This window comes from Rhizopus delemar, genomic scaffold (assembly GCF_000149305.1).
Source record: "Rhizopus delemar RA 99-880 supercont3.2 genomic scaffold, whole genome shotgun sequence".
Taxonomy (NCBI): domain Eukaryota; kingdom Fungi; phylum Mucoromycota; class Mucoromycetes; order Mucorales; family Rhizopodaceae; genus Rhizopus; species Rhizopus delemar.
Genome location: NW_027137828.1, coordinates 959,281 through 974,140, shown reverse-complemented (window position 1 = coordinate 974,140; position 14,860 = coordinate 959,281). Strand labels below are relative to the sequence as shown.

Below are 14,860 nucleotides of genomic sequence, written 5' to 3'. Positions count from 1 at the left end.
CAAGTTCTGCTCCTTAGTATAAAACTTGAAGAATTGCAGCAGAATGAGGACTGAAAACAAAGATTGGATGCATAATGCACAGTGGTGTATTAAAGCGTTTTAAAAAAATTGTCAGTCAATATAGTAATGGCAACGTAAAGGGTCAAGCAAGTCCTTATCTCTTTCTGTTTTTGAAGATGAGTAAACCAGGGAATATATAAATTTATTGTTAGTTTGGTTGTTTTGGATGCTTATGATTCTTGACCTTAAAAATCTACTTTACAGCAGACTAAACCTTAACTAGTATATTATAATCTTGAAAATAAAGTTGTTCTAGATTAAACATACAACTCTTAGCCTTTTTGTATATTTGCCTAATAAAGTTAGGTTAAATTTTGAAGACGATCGAAATATGTTTAAATAATAGTTTTATTTAATGGCTTAAATGAGCACACGGTATCTCGGGACACCATAATTGCCCAAGCCAGATCAAATAAGACGTGAAAGAAGCTAAAAAAAATCCCTTATGGGAGCAAGGGCAACAAAAGAAAAGGACAGAGGAGGAGTAAGAAGTAACTTGTGAATAAATCACTATTTAGAAATGGACCACAAGAAAGGAAGTCATATCATAAAACAAAAGTAGAACTCAAGTCTATTTGACTGGAAAGAGCTCATTGAGTACAACGCTAGCTATAATGCCTTTGCCAACGAAAAAGTGAGCAACAGTGCGCTGAAAAGGGCTTTTGAGGCGATGGATAGCTCGAATTACGCGTTAAGTGAAGAGGCTCCATGCGGCACACTCCTTTTCATCTTGATTGAAGCCGCCATAGTAAGGGTTTCGAAGGTTCTTCATCTTGCTTTTCAGCGTCTTGATTCTTTCGTTTTCTTTAAGAGCAAGTTAAGAAACATTTGAATTTTGTTTTTGAATTGAAGCTTGACCCCATTCAAATAAGCAGCGATGATCTTTACCACTTCATAAGAGGCTACCTGATTAGTATACTTCACATTAACTGGCTCGTACGAACAGTACTGAAAGTATTGATGTCAATAGTTGAGTACTAGCCCTTTGTAAGTTCTTGATTTTGGCGAAGCTTTTCTGTTTGCCTGGCTTGTAGTTATTGAGGAGTGACAAGAAGGGTTCTTTAAAAAAGTCATCATTAATGAAATTCTCCAAGGGAAACGCAGGATTATTTTCCAGTTCATGAATAAAGATGTACTTCAAAAAGGAGAATGTATGTGACACAAGGGTATGAACATCAGCTACAAGCGTCTTGAGTAGCGGAATACATTGTGGCTCCCATCCAATACCAGTGGTTGAACTTTTAACTGTTATAATCTTTAGAGGCAGTTCCATAAAGAAAAAGATGAATTGACAGTATTTCTTATTACTGTTGTCATTTCAGATACAATGCTACAAAGCTAATGATATGTGTGCATACGGTCAGTTGCTCAATTACAGCAAAAGGTGGCGAATGACGGCATGACAAGAAAATCATCTACAAAAAGAACCTGCATCGTTTAATTTGCTTTGTTCACTTGTCTCAAAAAACTTGGCGTTCGTCTCTTTTGAAGCATGTTATTTTAGATTAAACTCTTCGCAAATAAAAGAAAGCTGAGATTTAAGTTGACTTATATCTACGTGACGTTATTTTTTTCCTTGCTTTTCTCTCTCCTTTTCTCTCAACAATGTCTGAAAAATACAAAAATTTAAAAGTAAAGGACCTTCAAGGTAAAACTAAAAAGAAGGGCACATAAAGGAAGCTTTTTTAAAGCAATTAATAGAACTTTTGCAAAAAAATGGCTTACCTCACACTGGAAAAAAGGAAGAATTGATTGAACGACTTGTTCAACACGATGAGAAAGTTGAAAAAGAACTTATTTCTTTAGAAGAGGAATTTGGCAATTTAGAAGATTATAAAGGGTAGACGTTTGCTACTATTGCCTTTGAAATACAACTTACAAAAAAAGAAAATAGGGATGCTAATCCAGAAGAGCTTACTACCGACATTGCTAAAGAATCGAAAGAAAAAAGCGAGGAAGCAAAGAAAGAAGACAAAACCAACGCGTTGGTTGATAGTGACAAAAAAGAAGACAAAAAAGCGACAGAAGAAAAACCAAAGTCCAACTTCAAATTTACGCCCATCACGTTTGATAAGGCTCCCTCAGCATCTTCCACCCAAAAGCCTGTCATTCCTGTCGTTCCTCAAAAAGCTGTAAGCAGCGATGCAGAAAAGGCGATAGAAAGAGCCAAACGGTTTGGTGTTCAACTGAATGACAGTGCCAAAAAGGATCTTCGTGCGCAACGATTTGGAGTTCCCAAAAAGGTAAACAACGAAGAAGCCCTAAAGAAACGCGCAGAAAGATTTGGATTGAACAAGGGTGGCAATGATCCTGAAATATTAAAAAAGAGAGCAGAAAAATTCGGAACAAACAAAGGAGGAATTGATCCTGAAGTCTTGAAGAAGAGAGCAGAGAGATTTGGACTCAATAATGGAAACAAGGTCCCAGTAAAATTCGATGCTGCAGAAGAAGAAAAGAAGCGAAAACGAGCAGAGAGATTTAGTGAAAATGATGCAAAGAAACAAAAAACTGGATAAGAAATTTTGAAAACCTTATATAAAGTGTATTTTTTTTCTATTTTTTTTTTTATTTTTTTTGCATGTTTTATTGAATGATTCATAATAAAACGACTGCTAAAAATGACAACGTCTTTTCTATAATTCATAAAAAATCTTAATATTTTCATCAGAAAAAGATAATTCTGTCTTGATTTATTGATATACGTTGATAATCACCCTTCTTTTGTAATTTTGAATAGATGTAATTTCAAGGTGCTTTCATCCTTTTACTAAATTTGCACAACCACTTGCAAATCTGAATTCGGTTGGATAGAGCGCAAGTTCATGTACAGTCTTTTTATGATATGTCAAGACCTATAGTTTTATCAGCTGCCAAATCCATATTTAACTGATGGTATTCATTGATCAGCTTCTTGACATTGTACTTGTATGATTTGTGAGTACATGAGCAGTCTGCTGTTGTATCACGTCCCGATGTATCCAGCACATCCTGAGCAAGACGCAGACTGAGTGCATCAATACCAGATAAATGACAGTGATAACGACAGATGGCTTTGTTTTAAATCCCAACGCAACCAATGTTTATAAGCATACTTTAATCAATAGTGGAGATCAGACCATTCAAGTTGATTGATCGCTTCAGACAAAATAATAAAAAGAGAATGTAAAAAAAGCAGTTTTCTTTATTTCAATTTTGATTCTCTTGTGTCCATTTTAAGAGACTATTTATGCACTGCTGCTGTTTTTTTGGCTTTATAAAAAAAAAGGAACAGATAATATATAAAATGAAAGACATAAACGCTCTTCTTTTTGATTTAATACAACTACCAAGCATGTTGAATGTAAATAGAAGCAAATGCTATTTACATCATTTATGTTATTTTATTATACACCTTTTTTTTTTATCTACCAATTCACCAACATTTACAAGTACAAATGAATGGTTTTTTTTAGCCAAACTTAATACAAGGGGTTTTTTTTATTACAAAAACTTTGTTCATTTTTTTTTTAAAAAAGCTTACTGCATTCTGTACAATTTAATAGTTGTAGTTATCACGAGAGAAATTTGGATCTTGAATAAAAGCAACTAGCACTTTGCTGCCTGTCTGTAATAAAGGATGTCCAGCAACACTATAAAAAATGCTTAATAATTTTCTTGTGATCTATCATTCTTTTCTGTTTACATTTGTAAAAATCTTTCTAAACCTTCTCTACGTTGTTCAATAACCTCGTCTGAAAATCTATTGGTAAAAACCTTTCCAGGCAAAGGAGGAATATTGACTCTAGTCGATTCACGTTCAAGTATATCTCTAAACCATTCAAAATCACTATATCTTCTACGCACTGCAGACTGTCTTAACTTGAAAGCGGGAATATTGGTCTAAAATACACAAGGTAATTCATACATGGTCTCATTCAAAAAAAAAAACGTTTTCTAAACTTACTCTACAAATGATTTCATAGTCGGTATACATCTTGCGTCCAAAGCCTTTTGAATGTTTCAGTTATTTAAAATTCCTCATACAAGTCAACCTCCTTTTTTTTCTTTACCGTGTGTCTGAGGATTCTTTACTTCAATTTCCAAAAAGTTTTCAGGAATCCCGTAACGTTCTTCAACAGTTTGGTCTCTTGTGGAGGCGCCAGTCATTGCTTGAAAAGACTGAAATTTATGGTTACTTGTGGACATGCTTTTTTTAAAAAAAAAGGGTTTATTACAAAAAAAATTACAAAAGGGTTTGTTTCTAAAAGTTTAAGCTATTGAGCTGAGTTTTTTTAAGTAGCCGATCGATGGAGCTCTCTATTCAAACACTTGTTCGTCTGTCTTTCTCTTTTGTCCTGCTCTTGCTTTAGGGCCCCAGTTGGGTGTAGGGTTGACTTGGAAGCGTACTAAATGGTCAGACCTTGATTCAGCAACGGCCTTGGGGTGTCTGTCAAATTTAACCTCAATCGTGGGCTCCTTTTTGAGAATGGCTCTTGCGGGTGAGTTTTCAGCAATATTGTTCATCACCACAGGATTCTTTTTGACCCAGGCTCTCATGATGTCCCACATGACAGAAGCTGGTGCATCCGTCTTGACACTTTGTCGGGCACAGTGAGATGAAGAAACGTTATATCCAGCATTGAGAATGGCAGAATAAAGGTCTAGCATGGGTATACTGTTGCAGTGAAGCGTACCACATAATCTTGCTAGTGTCCAGTAGAAAGGCGCATTGATTTCTTCTTTAATCACAGTTAACATTCCCTTCATACGAGCACTTGTGCCATAATTCTCTTCGTTATCCTTGACATGTTGAAGCATCTTGGTCACAAATTCCTCATTATGAATGCTAGCTCCCCAAGCAGGTCCACCGATCTAAAAGAGGTGAATATCCTGATTTTTGTCATGATGTAAAAACTTACGTGATGTATAGAATTGCAATGCTCGCACGAGCTGTTGACAGTAGGTCCACTAGCAGGAGTATGTCTTTCTGCCCCATTGTCTTTCAAACTGATTTTTCCAAGGGACTGTACAGAATAAGAGTGACAACCAGAACATTCATAAATAATGGCCATGTTACTAGCGGACTTTTTCACTTCTTGAGGAGAAGTAAACACCCGGACAAACACACGCAGGTAAAAGTCAATGCTACATGAAACAAGGGGGACAATATGACGTTTGTAACGGCCAGCGGAGGTTTGCAATTGTTGCAAGACTAATCGAAGCGCCATTTCATGAGGAAACATACCCTTCAGGGGCATACCACCGTATTTACCAAAACTAAACAAGTCAATATTTTCTTTCCACACGTCTGTCCTCATCTTACCATGTCTCTGGGTGCATTGAGCCTGTGAGAATAGCAAGATCCGTACAGGTAACACATAGTAAGCCACCATCGGCCACGGCTTGAACAGCGCCGTCCACAAAGGGGGCAGCAGACCCATAGGGATCCAAATCGACCACATCAAATTTTTCATCCTTGCCGACCATATCATACATCACACGCATCGCGTCTCCATGATTGGGCTTTACTAATTCTTCAGTAAGACCATTGTATTTCACATTTCGTTTAATAGCTTCCATAGCGTCAATCTCAATATCGTTACATATGACTTGCTTCAACTTGGGAATCTCTTTAGCATAACGAATGGATCTTAGACCACTTGCTCCAAGGGCTTCCAAAATAGTAAAGTTGTTTGAATTTTTTATTTTATCCAATGTCTATCAAGCTATCAATATAAAATAATAGACAATCTATTTTATTATTTACATTTTGAAGAGCCACTTTGGATTGTTCATCTAAAAAAAATAAAATAAAAACTTTATACATCTTCTTCTTTTTCTATAGTCCTTACCCTTTTTTCTGGATAATTTCTTTTCTATACGTTCTGCTTTTTCGTTATTATATATTTCACTCCAAGTACGAATGGCAGCAATAGACATGTCACGGTTGAATTGCTGAACAGGATTATAAAACACTTCGTTATGCTTTGGGAAAAGGATCGTCGCCTTTCCTTCTGTTACTGTATTGTACTGTGTTATATCGATATCGTGTGCTGTGGTCGACATTCTTCTTTGGGTGCAAACAAGACGGTTTCTTAAACGAAAAGTGACACTTTTTATCAACATATCACTTGTAATTTTTTTTGGGTCAATTTAAAAAATGAATGATCTGACAAGCCACAAAGGCCTACAGGGTTCTTTTTTTTTGAAAAGTACTTTACTATTGCGCCCAAAACTTGTTTGAATTCATATTGCTTTATGAGTCAGTTCATTCTTGATCTTTTTGCAAAAAAAGTTGAACCAGGCTATTTATTGTCTATCATCAGTTCTCTAGTAGCAGACGGGGTTTTGATATCATAACGTCCACAGAGTTGACTTTTTTTAAGTCATAATTATTCACAGTGTTATCATTTATAAAGTAAACCCTCATGTTTACAAGAAAGAAAGCTCGGGCTACATGTAAAATTAAAACAAGCGGCCTTCATGTACAGTGTCACGGTGATCACAGCAAATGATTTTATTTCTCAATTATTCTCTTCAGATAACGTCCACCGCTTTCACTTGCACCACTTTTCATCACTGCTTTTCTATTCTTGGCTTGGATCAGTTCATCAAGTCATGCTCTTTTTCTTCTTCTTCTCTTCTTCAAGCGCTCGTCTTTACTACTCACCTTCTTTAACTCCACACGCTTACCCTAAGAAGGGAATTCATTTGTTGTTTAAAATCTTTGGTACCACCATGCTGTCTGATCCTGCCTTTTTCATATTCTGCGTGTTGTAGACATGTTCATGTCGCAAAACATGTCCACAAGAGAGATGGCTTTGAAACTGTGTGTGATCACCACCAGAGGAAACAACAAACCTTTCATCTCTTTTCAGTTGACAGCCATCTCTTGTACACTTCACTGAAAGCATGTGCGTATTCTACTGTCCTTTTCAATTTGATAGAGCACCATGTTGATAAAAAAAAAGTGAATCTTTCAGTGCATTTCATCAGAGGCCAAGAGCAGGGCTCATCATGAGCGGATTCAGCAAGTGATTGCAGCTCATGTGGATGAATGGTCCAGAGACCATGTCCTCCTCTTTTTGTTCTTACAAGATGGATAATGACAGAAAAGTATTTACATTCACCCCATCTTGTTTGCCAATAAAAGATCACCCTTGAGCTGCAGGATAGAGTTATAAGATCATCGTGATGAATACTGTAAACATCGGGGTTTGATGATGATCGTTTGCTATTATTGAGATATCGATCAATACCCATCCTTGTGTGCTTTATATATCCTCGCCCTATTAATGCTAAACAGCTTTAATGACAACGGCCTCAAAAGTCCATGTTGTCTATTTATCACTGCTTTGCTTTTTCCTTTAGTCATCAAGTCTTTCTTTTACCGTTCTCATCATTTGCTTATAATCCATTGTCTTGTCGCATTTTTCATTTACTCGTCTGGTAGTTCAAAGATAACAAACATGATATCCCCCCCCTTTTTTTTTTCTTCTTCAGCGCCAAAGACCAGGATGCTGTCATTTAGATTTATTTGCCTTTAGAATCATGTTTGTATTGGTGCCTTTTCTTGCTGATTTCCTTGACCCTTTTTATCATCATCTTTGCCTGTGCCACAATGCTTTTATTGTCTGGTATCAGTCACTCATTTTTTTGTAAAACATCTTTCAGATAAAATGTAGAAAGTTCAGTTTCTGTCATTCTAATTTAACAAGCTAGACAAAGACAGTATGAGCTCATTCTATTCTCTTTTCTCTAAAAAATTCAAGTAATACGAGTCAGATTGAATAGAATAAGAAAGACTCTAAAGATTACCAACTTTAAGGTATTTACATTTCAAGAAAAAGGTACCATTGTATTTATGGAAAAATAAAATTGAATGTGATAATATGCTTTGTTGAAAGCGATAAATATCTCATTTGAGTTGTATGAATCAATACTACGTGAATGTTGTATTGATTCATCATTGTTTTAAAAAGAATGAACAATGACTGGTGTGATGAGTACAAATAGCTCTTGATATGATTGTACACGAACTTTGTTACTGTATGGCTTTCATAATACCCAATAAAGAGCACTATTAAAAACAAGCATCCTTTTTTTTTTTATTGAAAACTGTCAACCGCTATATTCATTATGCAGCAATCCTATCGTTCTGTATCACATTCTACAGACAGCAACCAAAAGGATTGGGTGACGGCTATTTATTTATCTCTTTCTTTTTTTTTTTTTTTTTTTTCTTCTTCAGAGATGCGTACATATGAAGATGCAATATTAGATGAAGCAGAATTACTTGTTAAAAATATTAATAAAGTACAAATAAAGACAATAACACTTGATAAAAGACTTACAAGATCTATAGTTGAAAGCATGTGTGTCTCAAATGAACGATGTTGAATTAATAAATATGATTGAAAAATTACGAAGGATAGAGAAAAAGACTTCTTTAGTCTGTACCTTTTTCCGTACCTCAGCCTTTAATCACCTTAAACAAGCCCAGAGTACAAACAGACCACCATTTTAATAAAATCGATATGAAATTAAACGTGACAAGCAATTTAAACATAAATCTTCATGTGTTTGTGTGTGTGTAAAAATCACTTTTTTTTTTTTTTTTTTTTCTTGAATTGATTTCCACATGTCCTTTGATATAAGAGCTATAAAATACGTTGATAAAGTCAATGATAATTTATTATGTTGTATATGTCAAACACCTTTTATTGATCCTGTCACAACGCACTGCGGGTAACTTTAAACACTCTTCACCCTTTGTGATTCTCACCTGTTCATAGACACACTTTTTGTTCACACTGCATACAACAATCACTTGAGACCTCTTGTCAGTGTCCTATCGATCGTACGATGATAAGGATAGAGGAGATAAAACCAGCAGTAAAAATCATAGCCAACATTGTCAACGAGTTACTTGTTCACTGTCCAGAAGAAGGTTGCGACTTTGTTGGTCAGCGTCAGTTTATTGAATCTCACATCAAACACGACTGTCAATATACAGTGACTTGTTGTGAACTCGAAGAGTGTAAAGAGTTACTTTTGAAAAAGGACTTGGATTCTCATGCAGAAAACTGTCAGTTTAGAACTTTAGAATGTCAAATGTGTAAAAAAAAGTTGAAAAAGTTTGAATTGCAGGTATGTGCTCTGTGAATCGCTGTCTTTGCCTGACGATATTTCTCTTTGTTTAGAAACATTATGACCACTGTCCAGCAGAGATGATTGAGTGTGTGTACTGCAACAGTTGTCGGCCTCGGTTCGAACACGGCCAACATATCACAGAGTGTCCTCAGTACAGAATACCTTGTGACCATCAAACATACGGCTGTTCTTGGCAAGATGAAAGACAACAGTTGGTAGATCATCTCAAGCGCTGTCCGTATGAACCCATCAAAGACTACCTCCGCCAGCAGGATCAGAAGGAAAGAAGCCTGAGGGAAGACATCTTGCGACTTCAAAAAGAAAACCAATCCCTCAAACGACAGCAGTATGAATCACAGCAGCGGACAGACTCGATTCTCGAAAGGCTTGGGACCATGTTTCCAACTTACTTTTCACCCGACCTAGACATGATACCCGAAGAGGCCCGAAGCGAATCTGTCCTGGCCGAGAATCAACGGGTGGCGAGTGAACTAGAGACACTTTCGGCCAATATTGCCTCCTTAGAACTCAAACAGAACATGGCCTTGATGACCGAGACGTTTAGGTTACAAGAAGAGTTGCAAGGATTGAGATCGGTCTGTCACGGGCTGAGGATGCAGATGCATTACTTGATGATGGACCGAAAGATGGCATCGACCACCTCGGCAGCGACTACGGCAAATACTACGAATGGAAATCAAAGTGAGAATGGGACGAATCCTACAGGAACGATGAGTTCAAGAAATAGGATGCGTACACTGCTAGGTAAGTGATCATAAAAGTGTATGAACATTGATTCTTATTTGTCTCCAGATTTATCTACACAGCTTCATACACCACCAAGACCAGAAACTAAATTATAATCATTTATCTACACACCACCTGAATTCTCTTTTTTGAAGGATGATTAAAAAAAGAGTTTATTTAATCCGTAATGATAGACTACAGTCAAAGATGAAAGATGATGTATCGTTTCATTCTGTTGTATTAAGTGTACAAAGAACAATGTGTTTTAAAAAGGGAAAAAAAAATATTAGCTATTGAATAAGGACATACACCAGCCTCAAAAAAAAGATATAAAAGGAAAATCGTATGCTTTCTAAAGGATTTTAGAGTGTTTCATCTTTTTTATTATAAAAAGATGTCACTGGGCAATAAAGAAAGTGAAAATACGTGTAGATCATGCGATGTATTATTAAATCAGATGCTTTTTTTTATTTAATAAAAATAATAAATGAAAATAAAAACAAGACAGCCAATTCAATCCGAGGATGGCCAGAAGGATTGAATTGAATCCAATTTTCTTTTTTACCCCACATTTTCATCCATGATTGATCTCCGATCCAATCAACCTAATATCATCGTCTGGTTCTATTGTACTACGATCTCTCTAAAAATAATTTGATGAAACATGTTTTTCAAGTATGATTCTCACTTTATCACAGCCTACCATCCTCTCTCTCTCCTTGGACGGGTGATTTCGGGGGGGGGTCCTGGACTTTATTTTTTTTTTACTCACGTTCATTTCTTTTTTTTGCAAGAATGGGAAAAAAAAGTGTCAGGGCGGATAATCTTTACTCTTTTCGTGTGCTGTTTGACATGTTACTGAACTGCAGTCTATTTTAACTCCGATTCGCATGGACCCTTTTCGCCCTATTCTTGAATTGCCAGTGCACCAATGAAGGAAAATGGAAAGACGGGAGGAAGACTGAAAAAATGAAAAAGCGGGGTAATCAAAACGGGTAAAAAAAAATTTTTTTTTATTCCAAAAAAACCCAAGTCTTTCTTTATTTAAGCCCTTTTTGCCACGCTAAGCGTTCTTTTCTATAAAAGAAAAAATTGACGTATTCAGTCTCCATTTTTAGCTCCCATTTTTACATTTTCTTTTGACCGGAAAATTTACTCTTTTTCGTCCATCAAACTCCGTTAAAGAACATTTCATTCTTTTTAAAACATTCTAGAAAATAAAGAAGAAAGGAAAAAAAAGGAGGTGAAATGAGATCAATAAGGTTATTTTATTTTATTCAACAAAGGCTGAATAAAAAAATAAAATAAAAGGCTTTGTTTCATTTTAAAAGGAAATAATAAATCATCAGACGGGAAGAATTACCAATTGGGAGCAGTAATCCAGGGGGAGATGCAGCCAAACGGAAATTTTCAATTCATGTGACAGTTAAAGTTTTCCAGATTATTTTATGCAAAAAAAAAAGGAGACTATTTTTATGATTCTTTTCTTTCTCTTTTTTATATTAAAATGTCATTCCTTTCCAAAAGATTATCTTCAACATGTTATCCCCCTTCTCCTCCTTATAAATCAGAAAAAATAATGTCCTATTATCCTCTTTCAATTGAAAAAGCCATTCAAATGTATGGTTCACAACCAGAATTACTTGGTCTTATTTTATCAAGTAAAGTAGAAGAAGATCGTAGAAAGACAGAAGAAGCTAAATTACGTCAAAAAGAGATTGATTATTTACTTCAACAAAAAGAAAAGAAACAATCTAATCTCACATCGTTACACACTACCACTCAATCCAATAGAAAACCAAGTATCGACAGCTTATTAATCCCTCCTCAAAATAACAACTTGCCTTCACCAGAGTAAGTGATTCAATCTGTTTTTTTATTTGTATTAACTCATCTTCACAGACAAACCCTTCCACTCTCTCCTCCAATTGAAACAGTCAACATCAGAAAGCGTAAACGTGAAATACAGGCTATAACAACCATTATTGAAACAAAAGAATTTCCTTACAGCGATGATTATCTTTGGAAGAATAATGGCAATACAGTTCATAAGAAGTCTGGATTTAAAAGTGTTTATTATAAATGTTCAAATGGTATCAGAGTAAGTTCATTCAACCCCAATCAAATCATGTACTCATTCTTACTAGGGTTGTCCAGTGAATAAGACTGTGACATTTAAAGGAAATGGTGAATACTTGATAAAATACAGAGGAGAACATTTACAACTATGTAATCGAATCAAACGTATCACAGACCTTTAATTATTTATACCCTCTTTCTCTCTCTCTGTGTGTGTGTATCATATACAATCCCCTGTAAATAAATCAGATGATTATTTTTTAAATTTATAAATTGTTTATTTTTTTTGTATTTTATTATTTTTATCTTTTTTTTTTTTTATTTATTTCTTACAATGCTTATCAACAGACCCAATAACGTGCTTGCCAACCAAAGACACTTTCAAACCCCAAATCAAACTCCTCTTTGGCTCAAAGGAAAAAAAGACAAATTGATTGTGTCGATCGTGTTTGCTGGTCTTACCGTAGGTGTCTTGGGTGTTGTTGATGGTGCGATCAGGTAGGGTGAATCGATTTAGATTCAATCAAACTCATCTTTCTGTATTAGAATGGCTCGAGGAAAGAGAGATTAAACTCAAGACTGTGGGAAAAAAACATGTTTTCACACATAATAAAACGTCATTCAGTTTTGCATTATTCGTCTTCTTCTTTCTCATTGGCCAAGACTGATTACCTTCATCCTCTCTCTTTCTTGGCCTTGTCTTCTTTAGTTGAGCAAGACACAGTGTTTCTGCATTGTGAATCAAAAATCATATTTGAAAAACAACAGCATTCTTCAAAATATTTATAAATTTGAAAGCAAGGAAGGTTAAGATTGAATCTTGTATTTTTATTTGTTGTTTGGCTGTCTATTTGCTTTTGACCAACGCAAGCCACATGCGTTACATAACCTATACACACACACACAAAAAAAAAAGGAAAGAGCAAAAAGTGAGTGGACATCAAGAGGTGGATCTCATCTTACGTCTTGGGCCCATTGGGTCCCCTTCTCCATTCCGGTGCATCCGTCCTACCACAGTCTGTACAAATCCTAGGCTGATCTTGTCCTCTTCTCTATAAAACACATCAACACCCCTTTTCTCTTTCTTTTTCTTACCCTTACCTTTTTATTCATCTTCAACCCACTCGTCTCATCTGAACCTTCATCACCCATCTGAGGTGGCATGACCGTATTGAACAATTCACCTTCGAGACCCATCGAAATCCCCCGAGACCGTTCGCCCAAGTCAAATTGAAGACCGGTAAAGAGATTGACGGATTCGGTCGCACCAAACGAATTGAGAACACCAAGCGTATAGACATTTGGATGAGAGACAGCCGCAAAGAGGGCGTCGACGTCCTCTTCCTCACATCGGCTCTCAACTGTCGATTGGCTCGTCTCAGCCAAAGGGTCTTGCTCATCCAAGCAGGCCCTTTCCTTTCTGGCCTGTGCCTTGATCTGCTGAAGTCTCTGACGCAGCCTGTCGTTCTCCATCCTCACATCCAGAAATCGATCCATCCTCCCGGTCGTCTCGGTCGGCACACACCTCGCCGTGCCAAAGAAACACGACTTGTAAAAATGACCATGGCTCTCGAGCGTCACGTACTTGCCGTCCTTTCGCAAGAAGCGATAGATCGTACGGATCGGTCGACGAGTCTCAAAGTCTCGGACAAAAGGATCCCTGTCGTCCACATGAAGGAATTCGGTCAACACGTGGCCGGTGAGCTCCGTCGGTTGGTAACCAAGCCATTCACGGCTTGTGGGTGAACAGTAGAGAAGGCAGAGATCGGACCCTAAGACGTGCACAATGTCTCGGAGTTCTTCAAGTACGTTTTGTGACCAGTTCTTGCGTCGAGTGAATTCAGGTGGTCCGGAAAAAGCACCGGTTTGGAATGAGCCTACACTGAATGCTTGAGATGTACCATGGTTGACCTGAATCACATGCTCTTGAACCATAGCAATGAATTAAAAAGTTAAAAAAAAAAAATAAAAAAAAAAATAAAGGACTTTTATTTCTTTATGGATTTCTATATACTGCCTAGTGTTCATCTTATTGATTGGGCAGGATTTTAGCCTCTGTTCTTCATTTCCTTTTCTATACTGCTTTGTTGACCGAAAGTTCCCTAGTCTTTTAAATAAAGGAGGATGGCAGCATTGAAGAGTAGCTAAATATGTCTAGTAAGAAAAATAACAACAGAGTCGATCCTGTTACAAAATGATACACTATTCTTTAAAGAGACTAGCGTCCCAACTGATTGGTTTAAGCAAAAATTCAATCCAATCAAATAAGCATCCACCTTCTCCTTGCAACTATGTTAAAGGATACTTTTCCACATCACACCTTACTGCGCACGCCTTTCTTTTTCCTCTATTCAGCTTTCCTTTGTCTTTTTTTTTATCTACCAAGGGAATGAGTATTGATGTGTTCTTCTCAGTGTGTAAATTCTTATTGGCCCAATGGGTTCTTTCAAGTACAACATTTAACTTGTATTTCTTGAAAAAATAGCTTTGAGCTTTACCTCAACTTACCCTTCTTGCGCATCAACAATATGTGAATCATTCCTCTCTTCTGTCTACTGATGGCTTAATACTAGACAGTTTGTCAACAAGAGTGTATTAATTTCGAAAGGATTTCAACTGATTTCAGGGCCTTATTACTGATCAGCTTGTAAAAAAAAGTAATTTACATGTATTCATTTTTATTAAAAAGTCTGCTTATATATGAATTCTATTTTCTTCTGGCAATCTTCTTTGCTTTATTATCAGCAAAAAGTTGTTTGGTGACCTTTTCAATAGCATAAGCAATACCAAAATCAAGTATCATACATGCCGTTAACTTGTAGCTAAACTATTTACACATAAA

General features: G+C 36.3%; 6 protein-coding genes across 6 annotated transcripts; 3 read left to right on the top strand and 3 right to left on the bottom strand.

The window, feature by feature from the left end:
* Positions 1-1,665: 1,665 nt before the first annotated feature.
* Positions 1,666-2,576, top strand: RO3G_02598 (uncharacterized protein; the record flags this gene model as incomplete). The annotated part of the gene is made up of 3 exons (XM_067657189.1): positions 1,666-1,708; positions 1,762-1,900; positions 1,955-2,576. The coding sequence occupies 3 exons, from the start codon at positions 1,666-1,668 to the stop codon at positions 2,574-2,576; spliced, it is 804 nt and encodes a 267-aa protein (XP_067513290.1).
* A 1,019-nt stretch (positions 2,577-3,595) lies between these two features.
* RO3G_02597 (sorting nexin-3) lies at positions 3,596-4,206 on the bottom strand (the record flags this gene model as incomplete). Its single annotated transcript, XM_067657188.1, has 4 exons — positions 3,596-3,689; positions 3,743-3,939; positions 4,004-4,047; positions 4,110-4,206. 4 exons carry the CDS (start codon positions 4,204-4,206, stop codon positions 3,596-3,598), a joined length of 432 nt encoding a protein of 143 aa, XP_067513289.1.
* A 150-nt stretch (positions 4,207-4,356) lies between these two features.
* RO3G_02596 (N2,N2-dimethylguanosine tRNA methyltransferase) lies at positions 4,357-5,979 on the bottom strand (the record flags this gene model as incomplete). The annotated part of the gene is made up of 5 exons (XM_067657187.1): positions 4,357-4,911; positions 4,959-5,316; positions 5,363-5,757; positions 5,807-5,835; positions 5,892-5,979. 5 exons carry the CDS (start codon positions 5,977-5,979, stop codon positions 4,357-4,359), a joined length of 1,425 nt encoding a protein of 474 aa, XP_067513288.1.
* Positions 5,980-8,680: 2,701 nt separating this feature from the next.
* On the top strand, positions 8,681-10,150 carry RO3G_02595 (uncharacterized protein; the record flags this gene model as incomplete). Its single annotated transcript, XM_067657186.1, has 4 exons — positions 8,681-8,787; positions 8,835-9,189; positions 9,243-9,957; positions 10,134-10,150. 4 exons carry the CDS (start codon positions 8,681-8,683, stop codon positions 10,148-10,150), a joined length of 1,194 nt encoding a protein of 397 aa, XP_067513287.1.
* A 1,368-nt stretch (positions 10,151-11,518) lies between these two features.
* On the top strand, positions 11,519-12,520 carry RO3G_02594 (uncharacterized protein; the record flags this gene model as incomplete). Its single annotated transcript, XM_067657185.1, has 4 exons — positions 11,519-11,793; positions 11,842-12,040; positions 12,149-12,168; positions 12,367-12,520. 4 exons carry the CDS (start codon positions 11,519-11,521, stop codon positions 12,518-12,520), a joined length of 648 nt encoding a protein of 215 aa, XP_067513286.1.
* Positions 12,521-12,958: 438 nt separating this feature from the next.
* Positions 12,959-13,953, bottom strand: RO3G_02593 (uncharacterized protein; the record flags this gene model as incomplete). The annotated part of the gene is made up of 2 exons (XM_067657184.1): positions 12,959-13,036; positions 13,114-13,953. The coding sequence occupies 2 exons, from the start codon at positions 13,951-13,953 to the stop codon at positions 12,959-12,961; spliced, it is 918 nt and encodes a 305-aa protein (XP_067513285.1).
* Between the last annotated feature and the right edge of the window lie 907 nt (positions 13,954-14,860).